General features: G+C 42.5%; 1 protein-coding gene across 4 annotated transcripts; it reads left to right on the plus strand.

Moving 5' to 3' along the window:
- The first annotated feature begins 384 nt into the window (after nucleotides 1-384).
- On the plus strand, nucleotides 385-17,959 carry LOC124001620 (zinc finger and SCAN domain-containing protein 4-like). Of its 4 annotated transcripts, XM_046308575.1 has the most exons (11): nucleotides 385-420; nucleotides 621-725; nucleotides 1,570-1,688; nucleotides 3,300-3,380; nucleotides 4,923-5,168; nucleotides 6,110-6,240; nucleotides 6,605-6,787; nucleotides 11,188-11,349; nucleotides 11,713-11,824; nucleotides 15,199-15,326; nucleotides 16,861-17,959. In XM_046308575.1, the coding sequence occupies exons 4-11, from the start codon at nucleotides 3,365-3,367 to the stop codon at nucleotides 17,740-17,742; spliced, it is 1,860 nt and encodes a 619-aa protein (XP_046164531.1). In that variant the 5' UTR covers nucleotides 385-420; nucleotides 621-725; nucleotides 1,570-1,688; nucleotides 3,300-3,364; the 3' UTR covers nucleotides 17,743-17,959. The 4 variants fall into 4 exon arrangements, with proteins under 4 accessions (XP_046164531.1, XP_046164530.1, XP_046164529.1 ...); XM_046308574.1 differs by lacking the exons at nucleotides 385-420; nucleotides 621-725; nucleotides 1,570-1,688; nucleotides 3,300-3,380 and adding an exon at nucleotides 3,758-4,804; XM_046308573.1 differs by lacking the exons at nucleotides 385-420; nucleotides 621-725; nucleotides 1,570-1,688; nucleotides 3,300-3,380 and having other exon boundaries at nucleotides 3,760-5,168.
- Nucleotides 17,960-26,760: the final 8,801 nt, after the last annotated feature.

The raw sequence follows: 26,760 nt of genomic DNA on the forward strand, positions 1-26,760 counted from the left end.
AACTGATCATCGATTAGCACTTCTACTCTGAGACTTTTTGTGGATACGGGCCCAGATCTTGATACATTTTATCCTAAGTGTGGGACCATGCCTTTCAATTATCACACCATTAAAGAGTGTCAAGTAATCAAATCAACTTACATGTTTGCGTAGTACTCATAGCAATCCTTTATTGCCCAATCAGAAGATGCTCCATAGCAGGGTGCTCATATCATATTTATTGATCAAACATCCTCTCACTCTGTATCTGCATTTTGCTACACTCGCATTAACATCTGCTAACCATGTTTATGTGACCAATAAAATGTGAATTGACATGTAGGATAGGAAGCCTGAACTGCTGCTAATCAAATAAGAGACCATACAAGATGGATCAGAGAGCATTGATCTACTGAGTGGACTAAAGATGGGGGGCGCAAGGTAAGGGAGAAATACATATAGCCTACAGACAGTAATAGATCTTCAATGGGAATTTTCTTCATTCATAAAATGAAATCAATTACAACTCATGTTTACATTAAAAAACACAATGTATGAACATGATCAGGTAATTGACAAAAACTCCAGATTAGAGTTCTCTGCCATGTTTTTAAAGTCTATTTTCTAAACTCTTCCTGCAGGTGGTTGGCTGGAGGCTAACAGAAGAGACTGGGCGGCCGTCTTGGATTCCCATAGATGGGGAGGACATCACTGAGCGGGCCAGGACTAGTGGCGACATAGTGGAGGTCAGTAGATGGGACAGTGTCTTCAACTCTGGGCTGGGGAACAACACTGTTAACTGTCGGGGTAGGTTCCTTGTCAATCATTGGCTTATTGGTGAAATCAGCAGTCAGACAATATCTTCTTTAAGTAAATCAGTCAAACCTTTATTAATGCAATTTCAGACAGAAGTTGACAATGGAAACACAGCATGTGTGTTTCAGAGTAAGTTCTGCATCCCACCTAAGGGCGCAGCTGATTTTATACATGTGATCACTCCCTGGTGGTATGATCACCTACGTCAATGTATGTATACAGCAATATGCTGAGGTTACCTTATAAGGTAACCTAGTACACTAGCTTCTCTGAATTCATTAGCATTGTCCACTGTCACACAAGATCAAAATGTCAAAACCAGACAGTAGTTACTTCTCTTTATCTAGTTTCGGTCTGACTCAGACCTAGCCTGCAAGCACACTCTTACAACAGCTAGGGCTTAACCACAAAGACTAATATAGATGGCTTGTGCAAGGTATAGTGGCAGAGTTTTAGGCACATAACAGTATCTTGTAAGGCCTGCAGCAAAACATGACTTTTAAGGTCCCCTTAATTAATAATGGGGAGGGTCTTTGGGACCCTAACCCCTCCATAACCACAATCAGAAACAGACATTCGAACACAGAACAACAAACACATTTAGTCTCCATGACAACAGACTGGCAGAGACGAGGGCAAGGTGTAGATTTGGTCTACGGGGAGGTGTCCATATGCGGTGGGAGAGAACAGACACAGACTTGGCTAGCGATGCTCCATCCTGCTCCTATAGTTGTGATTCAGAGAGACTGACGCCTCAGGTTTACCCCCTAACAGGTGCTGCCTTCAGCCTGCCTTCTATAGGATCTATCAACTGGAACATGGACCCTGCAACAACACGAACACTGCCTGACCTTTGTCCTCCTCTCCTTATGTTAAACCAGACCTCAGACAATGTGAGTCCCTCAACACTAAATGGCTACACAAGCCCATTGAAAAAAATGACAGTAGTAGTAATGCTATCAGCAGATCTAATGGCAAAGATAAGCGTTTCCCCAAACAGGTGGAGATCCACAAGAGGATGCACACGGTGGTTGTACACTTTTGACTGTACCCAATGTCAGATGCACTTTGCCAATGCTTGTCACCTAAAGAGGCACCAGAGGGTCCACACTGGATAAATCTATTAGCTGCCCCCAGTGTGACAAAAGGTTCTTCCACCAGCATCATCTGAAGATGTTACTTGAAGGTCCACATGGGAGAGAGGCCGCTCGCCTGTACGCAATGAGTTTCTCAGAGAGGAGCTATCTCAGGAATGACCCGCAGAAAATGCACATGGCCCATGTATAGAGTATTGTGACATGTAATGTAGTCCTAGTTAGTTAGTTAATTCTGTTGGTTTTGGATTTAGTAGGGAACTGGATGAGGTGAACTTAGGAAAGAATGAGTATGATGAGGCAGGGTTGATGGTTGGTGTAAAAATGCTTCTCTGATAAAATGACAACCTTGTCCTGTTTGATGCCTGTGTTTTATAATGTGGAAATGACAGTGCCTTAATTGTTTTCTAGTGCCTTAATACATCTTCATGTTTACTTGTCATGAAGATGTGTGTAATGTTGAACCTTTTCCAAAGTATTCTCAAATAAATGTTATCAAAGTGAGGGTACCAAATGTACAGAAAGGCAGAGGCTACGAATAGAGTTGTCATCCCCTCTTCCTCAAATCTATGGATCCAAATCGCATTATGCGCTTGTGTTATTTACGCATGTTCAAGTTTCTCCATTTACTCACCCTCTTCTGAACCCAAAAGCAATTTGATCGATATGATGATATAGCCGATGTCTCTGCCTCATATGTCTGAACAGCTGCGATTTTAATGAAAGTTCCAAAAATATGTATGAAGGCTACAACCTTCTCTGTCTGGTGTAACTGATATTGCTGTAACAATAGTTTCAAACAAGATGGTCTACACATTGGGACAAAACAATTAGCGTTTTGTGTGATGATATAATCTTTATAGTTATGCTGCCATATAGCCAGTTTTCTGCCTCCTGTTTAGCCCATGTTTGCAATGACGATAGTTTTGGCAAGTCGGTTAGGACATCTGCTTTGTGCATGACACAAGTGATTTTTACAACAATTGTTTACAGACAGATTATTTCACTTATAATTCCCTTTAATCACAATTCCGGTGGGTCAGAAGTTTACATACACTAAGTTGACTGTGCCTTTAAACAGCTTGGAAAATTCCAGAAAATTATGTCATGGCTTTAGAAGCTTCTAATAGGAAAATTGACATCATTTGAGTAAATTTGAGGTGTAGCTGTGGATGTATTTCAAGGCCTACCTTCAGACTCAGTGCCTCTTTCCTTGACATCATGGGAAAATCAAAAGAAATCAGCCAAAATTTGTAGACCTCCACAAGTCTGGTTCATCCATGGGAGCAATTTCCAAACGCCTGAAGGTACCACGTTCATCTATACAAACAATAGTACGCAAGTATAAACACCATGGGACCACAGAACCGTCATACCGCTTTGAAATCAGACATGTTCTGTCTCCTACAGATGAACATACTTTGGTGCGAAAAGTGCAAATCAATCCCAGAACAACAGCAAAGGACCCTGTGAAGATGCTGGAGGAAACAGGTACAAAAGTATCTATATCCACAGTAAAACGAGTCCTATATCGACATAACCTATCAGCCACTGCTTGGCTGATAGGGATAGACCCTCCTGTTCCTATGATAAAAACCCTACAGTATCAATAATTAACAGAACAGGTCACCCTGGGCTTCAGCCTTCACAGAGAGTAGTGGGAGACCCCTCTGGTGGGAGTCTATCAGGAGGTCTGTCTTCTCCTTCAGGGTCTCATCTTTAATATAAATCCTTTCTGTTCAGTGTAAACACAAGTGGTCCGAGTATGGATAGCCATGAGGTGAGGAACATAGCAGAAACTGATATTTTGTTTGAAACTGCTGGCGAGTGAAGATGACAGTGAGAATGAGTGGGTTTCAGTGGCGAAAAAGGAAGGAAACAACAGAAGTAAAGTTGTTGTGGAAACCCTTAGACTTGTCTTTAGTCTGAGTGAGTGTTTTGGAAATCCTTTTGAAGTCTCGATAGATGTCATGGAATGTGTTGGGTGAAGTGGCGTCAGAGTCACAAGAAGTGGGTTTATTTGGATTTTTTTGTGTGTCTGCGGAGTACAAGAGGTGTGTGCATTGTGTCTCAAGAAGAAATGAGTGGAATGTTTCGTGTATGGATCTTCAAAGCAGAGCGCCTATCAACAGGATTATATCTGGGATGGCGCATAAAGTGTGTACAGATTTAATACCTGAGGAAGTAGGTAGTTATTGGAGCAGGTTGACTTACCCGTATGGTCAATTTAATGAAGAAATACACTTAATCCACAATCTCTCCCTCATGTAAAGTTGGGCTATGTGAGATACCCTTTAAGAGCCTAGATGCTAAATATTTGGTAAGGTGTCAAATGTTTGCAGACATGGAGAGTATCGAATGCTAGTGGAGGTTAGATGCTGCAATTGAGGTGGCAAACATGCAATGGTAGTAGAGCCTGCATCAGTGAATGTGTGTGTAAAAATGTGTGCTTTGTAGCATTTATTGCAATGGTCATCAACTGCACAGCACAAACGGAGAAGAAATCAGACTAAATTGGCATTTGAAGTGCAGCTGAACATTTTTGGGGGGACTCAGTGATTTGACAGAAGAGGCAGTAAAAGTAACCCTTTCAACGAAGATTACTGCCCTAACAGACTCCTGAGCCTGTGTCGGGATGTGATTTAAATTGGAATGTGACTGAAGGAGGGGGAGTTTTATTTTTTACTTTGTATAATGTCGGTTTCAACCCGTAGTTTACCACCCATACAGTAGGTGGCGGCATGCACCTCTAACAGTTGTTTGCGAACCGTCATATCAAAGAAGTTAACGGAAGTGACCAGTTACCAAGAACAATTTCCTCTTTTGAATTTGTATTGGTTATTGAGATGTTTATTAACATCATTGAATTCACAATATGACCAATTTAACTAGACAGTATCACATACTAACCTCAGGTAGTCTTTAATTCGCGTTGGAGACGGGACTTGGTTGATGTATGTTATCTAGGTAATGCTTGCTAGCTGCTAACAATAATGGCTAACCTTAATTGTATGGTTTTTCACACTCAAATAGCCTCCGTCATGGAGGTGCTGGCGAATGCAGCTGTGGCAGAGATCTGTAAACTCGTAGACGACGACTATGCAGTGTTTCGTTTGGAAATAACTCAAAGCCAGAAAGAAAACAGGGGATTGCGGAGGAAACTACAGCTACTGGAACTGAAGGTGGCACGGGAGCGCGCAGAGAGGACAATACGAGAGCGCGTCCTCGCCAGTCGTCCCAGTAGTGTCAAAGTCGTCGACCGATACAGAATAGCAAGAGGTACAATTGACAAAATACCGCCCGTTCATGCCTGTAGCGCCATTACTCTCTGCATTAGCCAGCAGATCCGACCAGCTTGCTTGCAGCTGCACTAGGTTTAGGTCAGCCATATTTTCTAAGTAGATTAAAACAGAGCCGGGGCGAGACATGGCTCAGAAAGCATACCTCAATCCAGGGATTAAAAAATGCTTTGTATTCTGAATTGTCCAATTATCCCAATTGTTACACTGAGAGAATTGAAAGACTGCTAGTTTTTTCTGGAAAACTGGACTGTTCATTATTATGCTAGGTAGCAGAAGCAACAGCGGCCATTTTGGGAATGGCAGTGTCAGCCAATCAGCTTCTTTGTTGTTCAACGCCATTCCATAATGGCTACTGTTAGCTAGCATGAGGACAAACATGGCAGTTTACTTAACTAGCACTCTTCAATATTCTCTTTGTAACAATGGGACAAGAGTGTCCAAAGCACTACTCAATTGAAGTACATTTTCTAAACTATATCTCACTCTGGCTCCACATGTCTTAATCTACACAGGAAGTCTGTCAAATCCTAGTGCAGCTGTAAACAAGCAGATAGGATCTGCTGGCTATCCTCTGCACGTGTTCAGATGTGTTAGCCAGAATTATGTCTTGGTCAGTTTTTGAATAATAAGCAATACTTCCCCCAATTAATTAGCTATATTGCGGAAAGACACATGATCATATTCGAACCAGTCTCTTATCTGATTCTTGATTTACTGCATGTCCTATTTTTTTACTAAATGAAAACAATGTGATACATGGAACACTATACATTGATCAATAAATAGTATATTAAGAAGTTGAAAGTGTTACCTTGCATTCTTGCCTATTCTAGACAGTGACAAAACTGTCAATAGTGTACAATATAGCACTGACAGTAGCTAACCTAACCACCTCTTTTCCCCCAATCACTCTTTCAGGTGAAGGACATCTCACTGAAGGCTACAGAAGCATTGTGAAGCCAGCGGGACATAATACATGGAGAGATGACCAACCAATCACTGTTGATGAGGGGAGTGGAACCTCAACCCAGCACGTTATCGTGATAGAAGTTAGTGTTATAGTATTACATCAAAATTACAGTACATCAAATGTGTCCAGTTTATTTCAGGAATGCTCCCCTCAGCTGTTCACTTGCTTACATCTTCATTTATCTGTAAGACTTCAAAATTACATTGTTATCCAATTCTACTCATGTACCGGCAATAACTGGGATGGGCATTTTAAATATTTTCACTATTCAAACAATTAGAATTGTATTTAATTGAGAAAGCCTTTTCATAGTTAAAATAGACCTATGATTTTTTTCCTTCCCAAGTTAATACTGTTGTAAGTATTTCGAATACTAACCTCCTTTCAGATATTCAAATAACCTCCCCCATTCCTGGTAATAACATCCTCTCTTCTTGTGTCAGTCTGCAGACGCAGAGGATGCAGGTCCTGGGGTCAAGCAGGAGAGGACTGGAGGAGAGGAGGACCCACGACACAGCAGAGACATCCAGACTGGAGCAGCGTCTGGAGTGGCGCCCCCTGTAGCCACAGAGGACCTATCCACCGCCATGGCGCCCCAGGCCAAGACACGGCACAGCACCACGGAGGTCAGTGGAATGTGGAATGCCGTCCTTAAGTCAGAGACCATAGATCAGACCCATAAAGACAGAGTCTGTTGCCACTAGGTTGTCCTGTTCCCAGCTCAGAGTATTTACCAGTATTTTACCAGAGCCAGAGGACGGTTCATTCCCTTGGAGATGGTGAGGCGTTAGACACTTGTGTTGATGATCTCTTGTTCTTACACTACAGAGATGGACCCTGGCAACATGCCCGTGGGGTTTAGACACACAGAATGATCTGTCTAGAGGGGAATGGAACCGGTACAATAGTATTGTATACTCTGAAGGGTGCCTAGATAAGAAAGGGGAGGTTGTAGTCTTTGGTAGATGAGATGACTTTGAAAGTGGAGGGTGGCGCTCCTCCCACATGGAATGCAGATAGTCACCTAGGAGACAGACACTCTGCAAATATTTCTTAGATTACAGGGTTTAAGACAAATCCAAATGCCACGACCCACTCCCCTGTACATGCGTTCAGGGATTGCGATACAGTGTTCATGTCGATGGCACTTTCCGATTCACACGGCCGTGTCCTTTTCGATCAGGTTTTGAACTTAAATGACAGGGCTAGAGCCCAGGCTCAGGGAGGTCGCGCAACATCAGGGTGTAGTAAAGAGAAACGGTTCCTCTGCATGTTCTGTAACAAAGGCTTTAGCTGCCTTCATTGGGTGGAGATCCACCAGAGGGTCCACACAGGGGTGAAGCCCATCAGCTGCATCCAGTGTGAGAAGAGGTTCTCCCACCAGCACCAGCAGAAGAGGCACCTGAAGGTCCACACAGGAGACAGGCTGTTCGCCTGTAAGCACTGCGGGAAGAAGTTCTCAAAGAGGAGCTCACTCAGGATACACCAGCAGAAAAAACATTCCAGTCTATAACATAGAAAGTAACCATTCTGCTCGATAGCTTCTGAGGTTTAGATCAAACCCTGCACAAAAGACAAAGATTAATTTTCTTTGTTGTCGGCAAAACATATCCACCAATGCATTTGGACTAACAGATTTCAGTGTAGAATATTGCATCTATACATTGTGTGATATACAGTGCCTAGTGAAAGTCTACACATACCTTGCACAGTCTTCACATTTTTCTTCCTTAAAATTAAGTCTAAAGGGGATTAAATTGGACTTCGAAAGTTAAAGTATTGTGGTGGCAACACCTAATCCTGGAATAGTTGTATTCTTCACACATTCTAATGCCAAATACACACCAGAATGACTTTCCAAGAGGTGTTGAGTGATCCTGACTTAAATCTGAGACAATGTTTGAATATTGCTGTCCATCAATTATTCCCAATCAAAAGTACTGAATTTGAGCAATATTGACCGGAACAATTAATATAATTAATATACAAGTAAAATAATATAAAGACTTGAGTAAATTAAGGATAAAGTGTGTGTGTGTGGGTGTTTGATGTACCAGTCAAAAGGTTAAACACCTACTCATTCAAAGTTTAATTTATTTGTACCTATTTTCTACATTGTAGAATAATAGTGAAGACATCACAACTATGAAATAACACACAAGGAATCATGTAGTAACCAGAAAAGTGTTATACAAATGTAAATATATTTGAGAATCTTCAAATTGGTCACCCTTTGCCTTGATGACAACTTTGTACAGTCTTGCCATTTTCAACCAGTTTCATGAGGTAGTCACCTGGAATGCATTTCAAAAAAGTGAATTTGTGGACTCTGTCTGTCCTGAGTGGTGCAGCGGTCTAAGGCATTGCATCTCAGTGCAAGATGTGTCACTGCAGTCCCTGGTTCGAGGCCAGGCTGTATCACATCTGGCTGGGATTGGGAGTCCCATAGGGCAGCGTACAATTGGCCCAGCATCGTCCGGGTTTGGCCGGAGTAGGCCGTCATTGTAAATAAGAATTTGTTATTAACTGACTTTTCTAGTTAAATAAAAAAATATATTTAAAAAATAGCCTTGACAACAACTTTGCACACTCTTGGCATTCTCTCAACCAGCTTCATGAGGAATGTGTTTCCAACGGTCTTGAAGGAGTCCCCACATATGCTGAGCACTTGTTGGCTGCTTTTCCTTCACTCTGCGGTCCAACTCATCCCAAACCAACTCAACTGAGTTGAGGTCAGGTGATTGTAGCAGCCAGGACATCTGATGCAGCACTCCATTACTCTCCTTGGTCAAATAGCTCTTACACAGCCTGTAGGTGTATTTTGGGTCATTGTCTTGTAGAAAAACAAATGATAGTCCCACTAAGCACAAACCAGATGGGGTGGCGTATCGCTGCAGAATGCTGTGGTAGCCATGCTGGTTAATTGTGCCTTGAATTCTAAATAAATCAGACAGTGTCACCAGCAAAGCACCATCACATCTACTACTCCATGCTTCACGGTGGGAACCACACATGCAAAAATCATCCATTCACCTACTCTGCGTCTCACAGACACGGCGGTTGGAACCAAAAATCTCATATTTGGACTCATCAGACCAAAAGAAAGATTTCCAACGGTCTAATGTCCATTCTTGTGTTTCTTGGCCCAAGCAAGTCTTCTTCTTATTGGTGTCCTTTAGCATTGGTTTCTTTGCAGCAATTCGACCATGAAGGCCTGATTCACAGTCTCCTCTGAACAGTTGATGTTGAGATGTGTCTGTCACTTGAACTCTGAAGCATTTATTTGGGCTGCAATTTCTGAGGCTGGTAACTCTAATGAACTTATCCTCTGCAGCAGAGGAGACTCTGGGTCTTCTATTCCTGTGGCGGTCCTCATGAGAGGCAGTTTCATGATGGCACTTGATGGTTTTTGCGACTGCACGTGAAGGAACTTTAAAAGTTTTACGGATTGACTGACCTTTGTCTTAAAAGTAATGATGGACTGTCGTTTCTTTTTGCTTATTTTAGTTGTTCATGCCATAATATGCACTTGGTCTTTTACCAAATAGGGTTATCTTTTGTATAACACCACTACCTTGTCACAACACATCTGACTGGCTCAAACTCATTAAGAAGGAAGGAAATTCCACAAATCAACTTAAGGCACACCTGTTAAATGAAATGCATTCAGGTGACTACCTCTTGAAGCTGACTGAGACAATGTCAAGAGTGTGCGAAGAGGTTGCTACTTTGAAGAATCTAAAATATATTTTGATTTGTTTAAAACTTTTTGGGTTATTTAATAGTTGTGATGTCTTCTATTATTCTAAAATGTAGAAAATAGTACAAATAAAGAAAAACCCTTGAATGAGTAGGTGTCCAAACTTTTGACTGGAACTGTATACGCCAAAAAAGTATTTTACACATTGTGTTTGTACTGTGTAGGCTATGATGTTAAAAAAGCCTATTTCATTACTTCCATTCAACTACCTCATTTTTTTCCGCCAGATACTTTTAATTCGAAAATTAATTCAGTTCATCAGGTTCATGCAGATTTTTAGTTGAGACGTTGTGTGGTTATCATGTTGTGTATTAATGTTTTAATAAACACAAAATGGGACTTTATTTTAAGACTTTCATTGAGACTTAATTTAACATACATTAACATGTGATCCGCATACACACAGTGCTTTATAACCAATACACTCTAGCTCCCGGCCGTCATCTCTCTCCGTCTCTGGGTTTATCACGCCACCATTTAGTGATGGCAGTCGAGGAAATTACAGCAATTTGACAAGACCACGAGCATCTTTTAAAAAATTAATTACGATCTACGCGAATATAACTTGTTGTATAATCCTCCTACATCTTTAGTGCTATGCACATTAATATATGTGAAACGGATAGGCAAAAACTTTTTGGTGTGTATGGGAGGTAGTAGCCTAGTCAAGGATGCATCATCATGCAATATTGGGACACAACACTTTACAGACCTAGACCTAGTGGAACAAAATAACCTTGAATTTGTAGGTTTTAAAATAATCCCTCTGGTGGCCAAATTTACCTATTTTAATTAATACCATTGTTTTGTGGATAAAAAGTCTAAGGTCTTTGATAGGATGATGTGGAATTTGTTACAGGAATTTGTTACAGGAAATAATCACTGCTACCTTGTGAGATTAGCGTGATGCCAGGTTATCTGATCGGACCAGCTAGAATGACCAGCTAGAATGTAAAGAAAGAGAAAAGGGTGGATACCTAGTCAGTTGTACAACTAAATGCATTCAACCCAACCCCTCTGAATCAGAGATGGGCAGGGGGCTGCCTTAAACAACATCTGTGTCATCGGCGCCCGAGGAACAGTTGTGTATCTTTTTATCATGTGCAAGTAAATCAACCATTTTAATTGGCTGATGCACATTGAGACTGAGAAACTGTTTATAATGTTAGCAAGTATGGCCCATCCATGTTGAGTGTCTTTATTATCGTTGTGTATGTACCCGAGGGAGTGTACGTCTGTGTAATCTGGATCACCTCTCTCTTCCAGGAGGAGGAGGGTCCAGAGGTGCTGCTGGTGAAGGAGGAGGGGTATGAGGAGGGTCTGGGGAACCCTGAGGGGAACATGGTCATGGAGGACAACCAGACTACACCTCCTGAACCGGCAGAGGAACCAGCTGAGCAGTACAGGACCACACACAGCCTCACTGAGGTGAGCCCACTGAACTACTGTCTGAATGGTATTAGTTCAGGGCCTGTATCCACAAAGCCTCTCGAGTAGGACTGCTGATCTAGGATCAGTTTAGCCTTTTAGATCATAATGAATAGGATTATATGGAAAGATCAGCACTCCTACTCTGAGACTTTTTGTGGATACAGGCCCAGCTCTTGATAAATGTTGTCTTAAGTGTGGGACCATGCCTTTGAATTTAAAACCATGTAAAACAATCAAATCAACTAACAAGTTTCCATAGTACTCATAGCAATCCCTCATTTCCCAATCAGAAGATGCTCCATAGCAGGGTGCTGATATCAGATTTCTTAATCCAACATCCTCTCACACTGTATCTCTTAGTCAGTAGACATGGAGGATGGGAAGTCTGATCTGCTATTAGTCAAAGAGGAGACTATAGAAGACGGACCAGAGAGCATTGACCTGCTGAGTGGACTAAAGATGGGGGAGCAAGGTAAGGGAGAAATACATCTGGGTCTTTTTTATAAATGATGAGCTCAAAATTGGGATCAATTTAAAAAATGGTTGAAACAAAAATAATGATTTTCTTGCAGTTCCACAGTGTACTTAAAGGAATATATGCAAATTGTCCATTAACGCCACCTATACAACAACATAGGCCCAATACTATACATCCTTTAAGAAGGGTTCATACAGACATTGGAAAGTCAAATTCAGGGACCTTCAGGGACTTTTTTTTGGGCACTTAGTCATTTTCAAGGGCCTCAATATTGTATAATTTATATCATTGGAAATATAGGGCCTATTATAGAACCCCCCAACCACCACCAAAAAGTGTCCCCCCCAAAAAAGTAAACCATTACCACTTTTTTTTAGGCCTTGTCAATGCATTGATATTCAAATTAGTATTACATTCTAAAATATGAGAATAATGTGGAGTTGCCTGACTAAATAGATTGGTTGCATGCATGGCGGTTTTCCTGTAGCCAACGCAGCCACACATAAAGCAGTGAATAGCGGCAGCATCAAACTCACCGTTTTGAATCTCACCATCAGTTGTTTTTTTATAATGAGAAAGCCACCAAAAACCGTGTTATTTTTGTACTGGAAGGATTTGTATGGAAAGACAGGTTGAAGCCAACATTAGATGTTGTCGTCCTCATAATAACCACACGTGGTTTTACAGAAACAGAGTAGCACAACACCCTTCGATTGAAGCAGCGGGAAACAAACTAAAGTGGCCACATTTCTCAAAAATGAAATTGCAGGAGGACTTATAAATTGGCTACAATAATTACAAGGACTTTTCAAGCACCAAATTGAGGAAATATCTTATTTTCAAGGTAGGCAAATTCCAGTACTTGAATTTCCAAGCTCCAAATTAAAGTTCAAGTAGGCTACTTCAAGCCCCCTGTATTGTTTAAAATTACAGGTGTAACATGGAAACCAAAATGTATTTGTCATGTCATTACCAGATCAAATTGTGATGAAGCCCACTAGGCTGTGTAATGTGTTGTCATTATATCCAGAATAATTAATAGGAATAGCTTGGGTGGGTGTTGCGCAATAGTATATCCTTCACAATTGTGCACAGTAGACTCGGTGTAATAGTCTGTCCTACGCAATTGTGTACCGTAGACTGTGTCCAATCTGAGGCACAAAAACATATGAAAACATCAACTCATTGCCTTAATGCTTTCTATGTTAAATCTTACGAGACCCTGCTGAAAATCAAGCAGACGACAACCGATCAACATCAATTCACTAGGGACATTAGATCCAACGTGGATCCAGGCACAACTGTCTTCACAGGCATAACAAATGAGACAAAAATTCATTTTTTTCCCAGCACTTGTGCCAATGTTTTATCGCATTTGCTATCACTAACAGCTGTTCATCACTTGAATGTAATTCAAAAAATTCAGATGACGATGTGTGAAAATATCACAGCATAATTAAACAGCTCGACATCAAATGCGCATCCAACAAGTATTATGTAATTATTGAAGAACCACGTTAATGACGGTATCGATTTAGGTTTTACGTATCAAGGTGACTCATTCGGTTGGAAGCATTTTGCAATCTTTTTGGGGATTTGTGCCCATAAACTGTTTTCACCCTGTAACACACAGACACACAAAATGTTACATCGTTGCACTGTATTTCTGAGATCTCTATACAAAAAAAAAACTGTCCGACAGCTAGATCGAGGATTCTTACAGGGTTAAAGTTAGTCTAATTTAACTGATTAATGCCTAATGTATGATCTAATGGCAACACTGCCATAAATTTAAGGACAGAAAATTAATGTTTTATGTCGGACAAATCCATCAAGACACAAACCATGAGAAAGGGTTAACAGGTTTTAAATCAACGACAATTTTATTGAATATATACTATATATACAAAAGTATTTGGACACCCCTTCGGCTATTTCATCAACATCCGTATAAAATCGAGCACACAGGCATGCAATCTCCATAGACACACATTGGCAGTAGAATGGCCTTACTGAAGAGCCGTGACATTCAACGTGGCAATGTCATAGCATGCCACCTTTCCAACAAGTCAGTTCAACAAATTTCTGCCCTGCTAGAGCTGCCCCGGTCAACTGAAAGTTGAAGTAGAAACGTCTTGGAGCAACAACGGCTCAGCCACGAAGTTGTAGGCCACACAAGCTGTAGGCCGAACAGGACCGTCAAGTGCTGAAGCGTGTAGTGTGTAAAAATAGTATGTCCTCGGTTGCAACACTCACTACCGAGATCCAAACTCCCTCTGGAAGCAAAGTCAACATAAGAACTATTCGGCAGGAGCTTCATGAAATGGTTTCAATGGTGGGCAGCTGCACACAAGCCTAAGATTACCATGTGCAATGCCAAGCGTCGGCTGGAGTGGTGTAAAGCTTGCCGCCATTGGATTCTGGAGCAGTGGAAACGCGTTCTCTGGAGTGATGAATCATGCTTCACCCTCTGGATGTCCGATGGATGAATCGGGGTTTGGCGGATGCCAGGAGAACACTACCTGCCCCAATGCATAGTGCCAACTGTGAAGATTGGTGAAGGAGGAATAGTGGTCTGGGGCTGTTTTTCATGGTTTGGGCTAGGCTCCTTAGTTCCAGTGAAGGAAAATGTAAATGCTACAGCATACAATGCCATTCTAGATGATTATGTGCTTCCAACTTTGTGGCAACAGTTTGGGGAAGGACTTTTCCTGTTTCAGCATGACAATGCTCCTGTGCACAAAGCGAGGTCCATACAGAAATGGTTTGTCGATCGGTGAGGAAGAATTGACTTGCCTGCACAGTGCCTTGACCTCAACCCCATCGAACACCTTTGGGATGAATTGGAACGCTGCCAGGCCTTGTCGGCCTTATCGCCCAACATCAGTGCCCGACCTCACTAATGCTCGTGGCTGAATGGAAGCAAGTCCTTGTAGAAATGTTCCAGCATCTTCCCAGAAGAGTGGAGGCTGTTATAGCGGCCAAAGGGGACCAACGCCATATTAATGGCCATGATTTTGGAATAAGATGTTTGAGGAGCAGGTGTCCACATACTTTTGGTCTTATGGTGTATCTATTCCCCCCCTATACCTTAATGTAATGACACAAAGTTGTCCAGCGTAGGAAATCCTCACTGGAAATCCTCACTGGTACCATAGTTTATAGAAAGACCCACATACAGAACATAATAGATAATAGACTTCAATGGAAATAGTGATGCACCTGGCTATTTAATCAATATAACTTATGTTTACATACAAAAACACACATATTGTATTGTATGAACTTCACCAGATAATTGACTTAAACTCCATGTGTAGAGTTCTCTGTCAAGTTTGTAAAGTCTACTTTGAAACCTCTTCCTACAGATGGTTGGCTGGAGGCTAACAGAAGAGACTGGGCGGCCATCTTGGAATCCCAGACCCAGATGGGCGCAGCCAAGGGCCCGGGAGACAACATCACTGAGCAGGCCAGGACCAGAGGAGAAATAGTGGAGGTCAGTGGATGGGACAGCATCTTCAACTCTGGGCTGGGGAACAACACTGTTAACTTCAACCAGAAACAGACAGTCGAACACAAAACAACAACCGAACTTAGTCTCCATGACAACAGACTGGCAGAGACCAGAGCGGGGCGTAGATTTGGTCTGCAGGGATGGGGATGTGTCGGTTCGCGGCGGGAGAGAATAGACACAGACTCGGCTAGTGATGCTCCGTCCTGCTCCTATAGTTGTGATTCAGAGAGACTGATGGCACCTCAGGTTAACCCCCTAAAAGGTGCTGCCTTCAGCATACCTTCTATAGGATCTATCAACTGGAACATGGACCCTGCGACATCACAGACCCTCCCTGGCCTTCGTCCTCCTCACACTCTCCTTATGTTAAACCAGACCTCAGACAATGCCAGTGCCTCAACACTAAATGGCTACACAAGCCCATTGACAAATGACAGTAGTAGTAACGCTATCAATAGATCTGGTGGCAAAGAGAAGCGCTTCCCGTGTTCATTCTGTGGGAAAGCCTTCAGTTTCCCCAAACAGGTGAAGATCCACCAGAGGATGCACACAGGGGAGAAACCTTTCAGCTGCCACCTGTGCCGGGCCAGTTTTTCAGACTCATCCAACCTGAAGAGGCACCAGAGGGTCCACACAGGGGAGAAACCATACAACTGCCCTCAGTGTGACAAGAGGTTCTCCCACCAGCACCAGCTGAAGAGGCACCTGATGGTCCACACAGGAGAGAGGCCGTTCTCCTGTATGCACTGCGGGAAGAGATTCTCAGAGAGGAGCTACCTCAGAATACACCAACAGAAAATGCACACAACCCATGTTATGTAGTATTAGCTAGTTTGTAGTTAATTCTGTTGGTTTTCGATGTAGTACAGAACTGGATGAGGTAAAATGAGGATGATGAAAATGAGTGTGATGAGGAAGTGTAGATGATATGGTGATAGTTGGTGTGATGGTGTCTGTAAAAATGCTTCCCTGATGAAAAGTGACAGCCTTGTCCCGTTAGATGCCACTGTTTTATAATGAGGCACTGATATTGCCTTAATTCATGTTTATTAATGTAGTGAAGCTGTGTGTAATGTTGAGCCTATTTCAAGGCGTTCTAAAATTAATTTCTATCAAAGTGAGGGTACCTGATTTACACAAAGGATAAAGTGTTAACATAGGGAGAAAAGTTATTCTAGTCACATGTATCACTTTATGCAATAAATACTGTACTTCACAATATAACAATTTTGTTGAAATTAAATAAAAAATTGACTCTGTGCTGACTGACTTGGTTATTTTTTTATCATGGTAGGGACGGAGTTTCCCTTCTCTGTCGAAACAAAACATTAAACTTAATTATTGAATCAACACATATGGACAATTTTTATGAACTACCAATGACTCCATATTATTGGGGATTTGAATCACAATATTAGAGATTGGCTTGACTGTGGTTAACATTTTATAATGTCTACAGTAAAGAGATTCTTATATAAACCTTTTATATGCTCTTCTGTACATTTTGTGTTTACAGTCTGCAGTCCACGAGGACCTGCTGATATCCGGTGTTGCTGGCGGGAGAGACTGGACCTCTGAAGTGGCTGGTCACAAACCCTGGCCCAGGATCAGAAACCTGGATCAGGAGCCGTCACTCTTTATTCGCGAGTCGGAACCAGGACCGAACCACCACCACACAGAACAAAACCAGTGGACAGGTGGAAGTCCTGTTGGTCATCAAAAAGACAGAGGCCCCAAACAGGGATCCAGTCTGCAGCCCAGACCCTTCTCCTCACAGTCTCAGTGCAGGGATGGAGCAGGACCTGGGGCTGATAGACCCTCCTGTTCTCATGATACAAACACCACAGTATCCATGATGAACAGAGTAGGTCACCCTGGTCTTCAGCCTTCACAGAGAGTGGTGGGAGACCCCACTGGTAGGAGTCTAACAGGAAGTCTGTCTTCTCCAGGATCTTGTCTAATGCCTGGTGAATGGGTTCATAGAGGGCATGGGCCTCGGCCTAGCCTTCCTCAGCTGCCTCATGGGTACCCCATGAATACAGACAGTGTAAGGATGGCCGTTAACAATGAGAGTTACCTAGCCTATAACGCAGCACCCATTCCCAACAACACCCAAACAATGGCTTCGGGTCAAGGAGGGAGCTCAAAGACTTCTGCTTCTACCTCCTCTGGTGTCATTGGGTCACAACGTGGGAGGCCGAGCGTTAGGACAGACGCGGACAAGCCGTACGCCTGCCCCACGTGTGGGAAGCGCTTCGCTAGGGCACACTATTTGAGGGAGCACCAGACCGTTCACACCAAGGAGAAGCCCTTCAAGTGTAAACTATGCTACAAGAGCTTCTCCTTCTTGAGTAACCTTACCAGACATCGGAGTGTCCACAACCGGGAGAAATCGTAGCACTGTGGCTTGAGATGTATGTCTGGGATAGTTATCATGTTAAGTGTCTTGGGTTAAGAGGGTAATTGAACCACATACCCTTCATTAACCCTTTAACTGGTCATTTGAAACAGGCTTGTGTAAACTGTTTTCAGAGGGAGTAAACCTAGGCTAGAACAAGGAAAGTTTCATATTTACCTTACTGAGGTGATTGATGGAATAAAGTCCTATTATTTTACTCTTTTTGCTAACATATTCTTTCTAAACAAGTCTGCTCTCAGCTTAAAAGATACTGATCATAGGAGATATGTGTAATGTAATAAGCAGTACCTTATTTCAAATAAGTGCACAAACGTCTCTCGGCCCCAGCTTTGATGCACCTGTACTGTCAGCCTCATGAGGTATATTTCAGATTGTCAGTGATCTGTATGCCGAAGAACAGTTTTTTTCTGGGTCTAATTTGTGTTTTTGTATGGATGTCTTTTTTTCTCCCTCTTTCCAAAATGTTATTTTTTTCTATGGTTTACCACTCTGTACAGTAGTATGCACCTCTAAAGATTGTTTTCAAACTGCCGTAATACCGCTAGAAAAAGTGAAGTGTCCGGGAACATTTTCCACGTTAAGCGTTTAAATATTATTTAGACGTTTATTAACATACTTATCTCATTATTCGCGTTGGAGACAGGACTTGGTTGATATATGTTGTGTTGGTAACGCTAGCTAGCTGCTAACTATGGTTTTTCATACTAGCCTCTAACATGAAGGTGCTAGCGAATGCAGCCGTGGCAGAGATCTGTAAACTCGTAGACGACTACTGTGCAGTGTTTCGTTTGGAAATAACTCAAAGCCTGAACGAAAACAGGGCATTGCGGAGGAAACTACAGGTAGCACGGGAGCGCGTCCTTCCCAGAAGTGTCAAGATTCTAAAACGATACAGAGGAATGGCAAGAGGTACGTTTTATTAAAGAAGGCCAAGGCTGTGGGGCCTGTCGAACCCTTCCGCTCTGCGCATGTGTGACTTTACACGTGTTAACCATAATTCATAATGAATCATTAAGTCCGATTTTGGACAGTAGGCTAAACAATGACGCATGGAACATAATCAATCGATCTATAAATAGTACATCAATAAGTTATGTTTAGTGATACATCCTTGCCAATTCCAGACAGTGAGTACGTTGACATGCACAGTAATAATTCAATATTAAACCGATTATGGCAGTAGGCCGATTATGCAATAATCATGTAAACACACACTGTTTATCTTAATCGGCATAATGTCAAAATCGAATTAAGCATACGCCAATTAAATAATCCGGTTTTCTGAGCCATCTTTAATATTATTAAAGCATGTAAACATCTTAATCAGCGTTTTAGCTATGTATTTGATCTGCCATGTGTTAGCAACAGCCGAGAGAACCTCCCTCTTTTTAGCACAAGTGAAGTGAAGCCTGACCGATTGCGTCGATTTGCTTAATTCGGCTGTCAAACCTTTTCATTATGCAATCCAACATTTTTACTGGATATGTGTTCAACATTCACCTTTTCCTACTAGTTCTGTCAAGTCTATCCATACAATATGTTTTCACATTACAAACTTTATATGTCCGAACTCTGAATCAAATATGCTTCCCAAAAATAACATGGTCCTGTGGTAGAACGTTTTATTTTGATTGGCAATTTTCTGCATGCATCAGAGTGCCATCAGGTAGTGTGATATCAGATGTGTCCATGTAAAGAGGATTATTAGGGAAAGCATGTCTACGTTTTAATCAAACTATTACATTAATCTGTACAGAAGTCCAGAGAGGACATGTGAATAAATAAATAATTCCCTTGTTGTCGATCACATCTTCATGACCACGACATAACACAAGTAGTCATGTAAACTATATATAGGAGTGGACGCAATGATGATCAATTGACAGTGTGGCTGGGGTGATTGCTACACTAAGGAATTGTACATTTCATACTAATGTCATGCTTTCATTTGTGTTTGGAGGTCATTATCAGTTTATAAATTAGAATGTTAGCAAGCTAAATGTCCCTTACCTTGAGCTAAGAGCTCATGGGGCATCTATGCCCTGAACGAGCACGTTCCCCCAGGCTTTTTGCCACCCCTAAGACCACAGTCAATCGCATGCAAGCAACAAGTCAACTACAGTGCCTTCAGAAAGTATTTACACCATTTGACTTATTCCATATTTTGTTGTTACAAGCTGAATTTTCTCACGCATCTACACACGATACCCCATAATGACAAAGTGAAAACATGTTTTTAGAAATGTTTGCAAATTTATTGAAAATGTAAATACAGAAATATCTAATTTACATAAGTATTCACACATCTGAGTCAATACTTTGAAGAAGCACCTTTGGACGTGATTACAGCTGTGAGTCTGTAAGTCTCTAAGAGCTTTCCACACCTGGATTGTGCAACATTTGCCCACTTTTCAAATTTTTTCAAGCTCTGTCAAATTGGTTTGTCATTGCTAGAAACCATTTAAGTCTTGCCATAGAGTTAAGTAAATTCATGTCAAAACTGTAACTCGGCCACTCAGGACATCCACTGTCTTCTTGGTAAACAACTCCAGTGTAGATTTGGCCTTGTGTTTTAGGTTATTCTCCTGCTGAAATGTGAATTCATCTCCCAGTGTCTGGTGGATAGCAGACTGAAACCGGTTTTCCTCTTGGATTTTGCCTGTGCTTAACAATTACAAACTTAACCATAGCATGATGCATCCACCACTATGCGTAAAAATATGGAGAGTGGTACTCGGTAATGTATTGGATTTGCCCAAAAATAACAACCCTTTGTATTCAGGACAAAAAGTGTATTGCTTTGCCACATTTCTTTCTGTATTATTTAGTGCCTTCTTGCAAACAGGATGCATGTTTTGGAATATGTGTGTTCTGTACAGGCTTCCTTCTTTTCACTCTTTCATTTAGGTTAGTATTGTGGAGTAACTACAATGTTGTTGATCCATCCACAGTTTTCTCCTATAACTGTTTTAAAGTCACTTTTGGCCTCATGGTGAAATCCCTGAGTGTTTTCCTTCCTCTCCGGCAACTTAGTTCGGAAGGATGCCTGTATCTTTGTAGTAACTGGGTGTACTGAGTGTACACCATCCAAAGTGTAATTAATAACTTCGCCATGCTCAAAGCCTTATTCAATGTCTGCTTTTTTCATTTTATTGAATCTACCAATAGGTGCCCTTCTTTGTGATGCATTGGAAAACCTCCCTGGTCTTTGTGGTTGAATATGTGTTGGAAATTCACTGCTCAACTGAGGGAACTTACAATTATCTGTATGTGGGGGGTACAGAGATGAGGTAGTCATTTAAAAATCATGTTAACTTATTATTTTTACATTTACATTTAAGTCATTTAGCAGACGCTCTTATCCAGAGCGACTTACAAATTGGTGCATTCACCTTATGACATCCAGTGGAACAGACACTTTACAATAGTGCATCTAAATATTTTAAGGGGGGGGGTGAGAAGGATTACTTTATCCTATCCTAGGTATTCCTTAAAGAGGTGGGGTTTCAGGTGTCTCCGGAAGGTGGTGATTGACTCCGCTGTCCTGGCGTCGTGAGGGAGTTTGTTCCACCATTGGGGAGCCAGAGCAGCGAACAGTTTTGACTGGGCTGAGCGGGAACTGTACTTCCTCAGTGGTAGGGAGGCGAGCAGGCCAGAGGTGGATGAACGCAGTGCCCTTATTTGGGTGTAGGGCCTGATCAGAGACTGGAGGTACTGAGGTGCCGTTCCCCTCACAGCTCCGTAGGCAAGCACCATGGTCTTGTAGCGGATGCGAGCTTCAACTGGAAGCCAGTGGAGAGAGCGGAGGAGCGGGGTGACGTGAGAGAACTTGGGAAGGTTGAACACTAGACGGGCTGCGGCGTTCTGGATGAGTTGTAGGGGTTTAATGGCACAGGCAGGGAGCCCAGCCAACAGCGAGTTGCAGTAATCCAGACGGGAGATGACAAGTGCCTGGATTAGGACCTGCGCCACTTCCTGTGTGAGGCAGGGTCGTACTCTGCGGATGTTGTAGAGCATGAACCTACAGGAACGGGCCACCGCCTTGATGTTAGTTGAGAACGACAGGGTGTTGTCCAGGATCACGCCATGGTTCTTAGCGCTCTGGGAGGAGGACACAATGGAGTTGTCAACCGTGATGGCGAGATCATGGAACGGGCAGTCCTTCCCCGGGAGGAAGAGCAGCTCCGTCTTGCCGAAGTTCAGCTTGAGGTGGTGATCCGTCATCCACACTGATATGTCTGCCAGACATGCTGAGATGCGATTCGCCACCTGGTCATCAGAAGGGGGAAAGGAGAAAATTAATTGTGTGTCGTCTGCATAGCAATGATAGGAGAGACCATGTGAGGTTATGACAGAGCCAAGTGACTTGGTGTATAGCGATTATGTGACTTGTTAAGCACATTTTTACTCCTGAACTTATTTAGGCTTACCATAACAAAGGGGTTGAATACTTAATGACTCAAGACATATCAGCTTTAAATTTTTGTTAACTTGTAAAAATGTCAAAGAACAATTCCCCTTAGATATTACGGGGTATTGTGTGTCGGCCGGTGACAAAAAAAAATCTAAATTTAATCCATTTCAAATTCAGGCTGTTGCTGATGCTCCAGATACTCAACTAGTCTAAAGAAGGCCAGTTTTATTGCTTCTTTAATCAGAACAACAGTTTTGTGCAAACATAATTGATAATTAGAAAACCCTTTTGCAATTATCTTTTCAAAATGATACACTTGGATTAGCTAACACAACGTGCCATTGGAACACAGGAGTGATGGTTGCTGATAATGGGCCTCTGTACACCTATGTAGATTTTCATAAAAACTCAGCCATTTCCAGCTACAATGGTACTTTACAAATTTTAACAATGTTTACACTGTATTTCTGCTCAATTTTATGTTATTTTAATGGACAAAAAATGGGCTTTTCATTCAAAAACAATGACATTTCTAAGTGTGTCCTCTCTGAACTTCCATAAATCTGACTGTCCACAATAATCACATTATTGTATTATTGTGTGCATGTAACTATTCTGTGTCAAACGGTCAATAGTGTACAATATAGCATTGAGCATTGACAACACAGTACCTAAACTAGCCACCTCTTTTCCCCCAATCACTCTCTCAGGTGAAGGACACCTCACTGGAGACCACAGGAGCTTTGTGAAGCCAGCAGGACACAATACATGGAGAGATGACCAACCAATCACTGTTGGTGAGGGGAGTGGAACCTCAACCCAGCACATTATGGTGATTGAGGTCAGTGTAATAGTGTTGCATCAAAATGGCCAGTTTAGGGGCCTCGCAGATGGTGCAGTGGTTAAGGGAACTGTACTGCAGCGCCAGCTGTGCCACCAGAGACTCTGGGTTTGCGCCCAGGCTCTGTCGTAACCGGCCGCGACCGGGAGGTCCGTGGGGCGACGCACAATTGGCCTAGCGTCGTCCGGGTTAGGCCGGTAGGGATATGCTTGTCTCATCGCGCACCAGCGACTCCTGTGGCGGGCCGGGCGCAGTGCGCGCTAACCAAGGTTGCCAGGTGCACAGTGTTTCCTCCGACACATTGGTGCGGCTGGCCCCCCTGGGTTGGATGGCGCTGTGTTAAGAAGCAGTGCGGCTTGTTTGGGTTGTGTATCGGAGGACGCATGACTTTCAACCTTCTTCTCTCCCGAGCCCGTACGGGAGTTGTAGCAATGAGACAAGATAGTAGCTACTAAACAATTGGATACCACGAAATTGGGAGAAAAAGGGGTATAAATTCAACAAAAAATGGGCAGTTTATTTCAGTAAGGCTCCCCTCAGCTATTCACTGTCTTGCATGTACATCCTCATTTATCTGCCATAGGGGAGCTTGTGAGACTTCCCTACAACATTGTTATCCAATGCTACTCATATACCGGTAATAACCTCCCCTCTTTTTGTGTCAGCCTGCAGATACAGAGGCTGCAGGTCCTGGGATCAAGCTGGAGATGTCTGAAGGAGAGGGAGACCCACGGCAAAGCAGAGACATCCAGCCTGGAGCAGCTGGGGTGCCCCCTGTAGCCACAGAGGACCCCACCACCGCCCCAGCGCAGCCCAGGACCCGATGCAGCATCATGGATGTCAGTGGACACTCGCAGGGTAAAGCTAGTGACTTCTTAGATTACAGGGAAAGCTTAGAGACAAATCTAAATGTTGTGACCCATTCCCCTTTACACTCACTCAGGGATCGTGACCCAGTGTCCACATCGATGGGGCCTTCTGATTCACACGGCTGCGTCCTTTTTGATCAGGTGCTGAACTCAAACGACAGGACTAGAGCCCAGGCTCAGGGAGGGGGAACCACGTCATGCAATTGTAAAGTGAAATGGTTCCTCTGCATGTTCTGTAACAAAGGCTTCAGCTGCCTCCAGAAGGTGGAGATCCACCAGAGGGTCCACACAGGGGAGAAATCCTTCAGCTGTACCCAGTGTCATATGTGCTTTTCCCATTCGTCCAGCCTGAAGAGGCACCATAGGGTCCACAACCCTACATCTGCCCCCAGTGTGAGAAGAGGTTCTCCCACCAGAACCAGGTGAAAATGCATCTGAATGTCCACACGGGAGAGAGGCCATTCACCTGTAGCCACTGCAGGATTAGCTTTTCAGAGAGGCGCTACCTCAGGATACACCAGCAGAGTAACCATTCCACTCGATAGCTTCTGGCGTTTAGCTCAAACCCTGCATTAAAGACAAAGATTCATTTTTATTGTTGTCAGCAGAAAAGACCCACAGATGCATTTGCAATCAAGAGAGGAACAGATTTCCGTGTTGAATATTCCTGGGTAGAATATTTCACCAAGACATTGTGTGATATATAAGCCTAAACAGTCTGTTGCATATTGTGTTTGTAAATACAAAATCTGCCTTTTCGTTCTTAGACTTTCATTGCGACTCGTTTTGGCCCTGTACTCCAGCACTTTGGATTTGAAAATGACTGAGGTTAATATGTAGACTGTCAGCTTTAATTTGAGTGTGTGTATTTTCATCCATATAACTTTAGAATTCTCAGCTATTTTTGTACATAGTCTCCCCTTTTTAGAGGACCAAAAGTATTGTAAATTCACTTAAGTGTATTGAAGTAGTCAAGTTTAGTATTTGGTCCCATATTCAATGATTACATCAAGCTTGTGACTCTGCAAAATTATTGGATGCATTTACTCTTTGTTTTGTTTGTTTCAGATTATTTGATGCGTCTTTCACTCATTCAAGATTCATTCAGGATTATCCGAAATCATGGTAGCATCCACATTAATGTGTGTTTAGCAACATTCTATTCTTATTTACAATAAAAGTGACTCCAAAATGACGCACTACATTATTTACCATTCATTTCTATTGGGCGCAAAATAATTTGAAACACAACCATAACAAACAATAAATACATCCAAGTTTGTAGAGTCACAAGCTTGATGTAGTCATTGCGTGCTAGGAATATGTGACCAAATACAAAAGTGAATTTGTCTCAACTTTTGGTCCCCTAAAATGGGGGGACTATGTACAAACAGTGCTGTCATTTCTAAACGGTTCGCCCGATATGGATGAACATACCCTCAAATGAAATCTGTAGGTCTGCACACTAAATTGTCATTTAAAATCCAAAGTGCTGGAGAACAGAGCCATAACAACAGAATTGTCACTGTCCCAATACTTTTGGAGCTCTGTGTACATCACATCTAATCTCGCCCTATTCTGCACACACCAAACAGCGCTTTAGAACCAATATACAGTTGTGGCCAAAAGTTTTCAGAATGACACAAATATTACTTTTCACAAAGTTTGCTACTTCAGTGTCTTTAGATATTTTTTGTCAGATGTTACTATGGAATACTGAAGTATAATTACAAGCATTTCATAAGTGTCAAAGGCTTTTATTGATATTTACATGAAGTTGATGCAAAGAGTCAGTATTTGCATTGTTGACTCTTGTTTTTCAAGACCTCTGCAATCTGCCCTGGCATGCTGTCAATTAACTTCTGGGCCACATCCTGACTGATGGCAGCCCATTCTTGCATAATCAATGCTTGGAGTTTCTCAGAAATTGTGTTTTTTTTTGTCCACCGCCTCTTGAGGATTGACCACAAGTCCTCAATGGGATTAAGGTTTTAATGGGATTAAGGAGTTTCCTGGCAGTGGACCCAAAATATCGATGTTTTGGGAAGGTGCTCCATCATGCTGGAAAAGGCATTGTTTGTCACCAAACTGTTCCTGGATGGTTGGGAGAAGTTGCTCTCGGAGGATCGTGAGTGAGCCCACTCCCTTGCCTGAGAAAACACCCCACACATGAATGGTCTCAGGATGCTTTACTGTTGGCATGACACAGGACTGATGGAAGCGCTCACCTTGTCTTCTCCAGACAAGCTTTTTTCCGGATGCCCCAAACAATCGGAAAGGGCATTCATCAGAGGAAATTACTTTACTCCAGTCCTCAGCAGTCCAATCCCTGTACCTTTTGCAGAACATCAGTCTGTCTCTGATGTTTTTCCTGGAGAGAAATGGATTCTTTGCTGCCCTTCTTGACACCAGGCCATCCTCAAAGTCTTCGCCTCACTGTGCATGCAGATGCACTCATACCTGCCTGCTGCCATTCCTGAGCAAGTCTGTACTGATGGTGCCCTGATCCCGCAGCTGAATCAACTTTAGGGGACGGTCCTGGCGCTTGGTGGACTTTCTTGGGCACCCTGAATCCTTCTTCACAACAATTGAACCGTTCTCCTTGAAGTTCTTGATGATCCGATAAATGGTTGATTTAGGTGCAATCTTACTGGCAGCAATATCCTTGCCTGTGAAGCCCTTTTTGTGCAAAGCAATGATGACGGCAAGTGTTTCCTTGCAGATAACCATGGTTGACAGGAAAAACAATGATTCCAAGCACCACCCTCCTTTTGAAGCTTCCAGTCATTCAAACTCAATCAGCATGACCGAGTGATCTCCAGCCTTGTCCTCGTCAACACTCACACCTGTGTTAACGAGAGAATCACTGACAT

This window comes from Oncorhynchus gorbuscha, linkage group LG17 (genome assembly GCF_021184085.1).
Source record: "Oncorhynchus gorbuscha isolate QuinsamMale2020 ecotype Even-year linkage group LG17, OgorEven_v1.0, whole genome shotgun sequence".
NCBI lineage: Eukaryota > Metazoa > Chordata > Actinopteri > Salmoniformes > Salmonidae > Oncorhynchus > Oncorhynchus gorbuscha.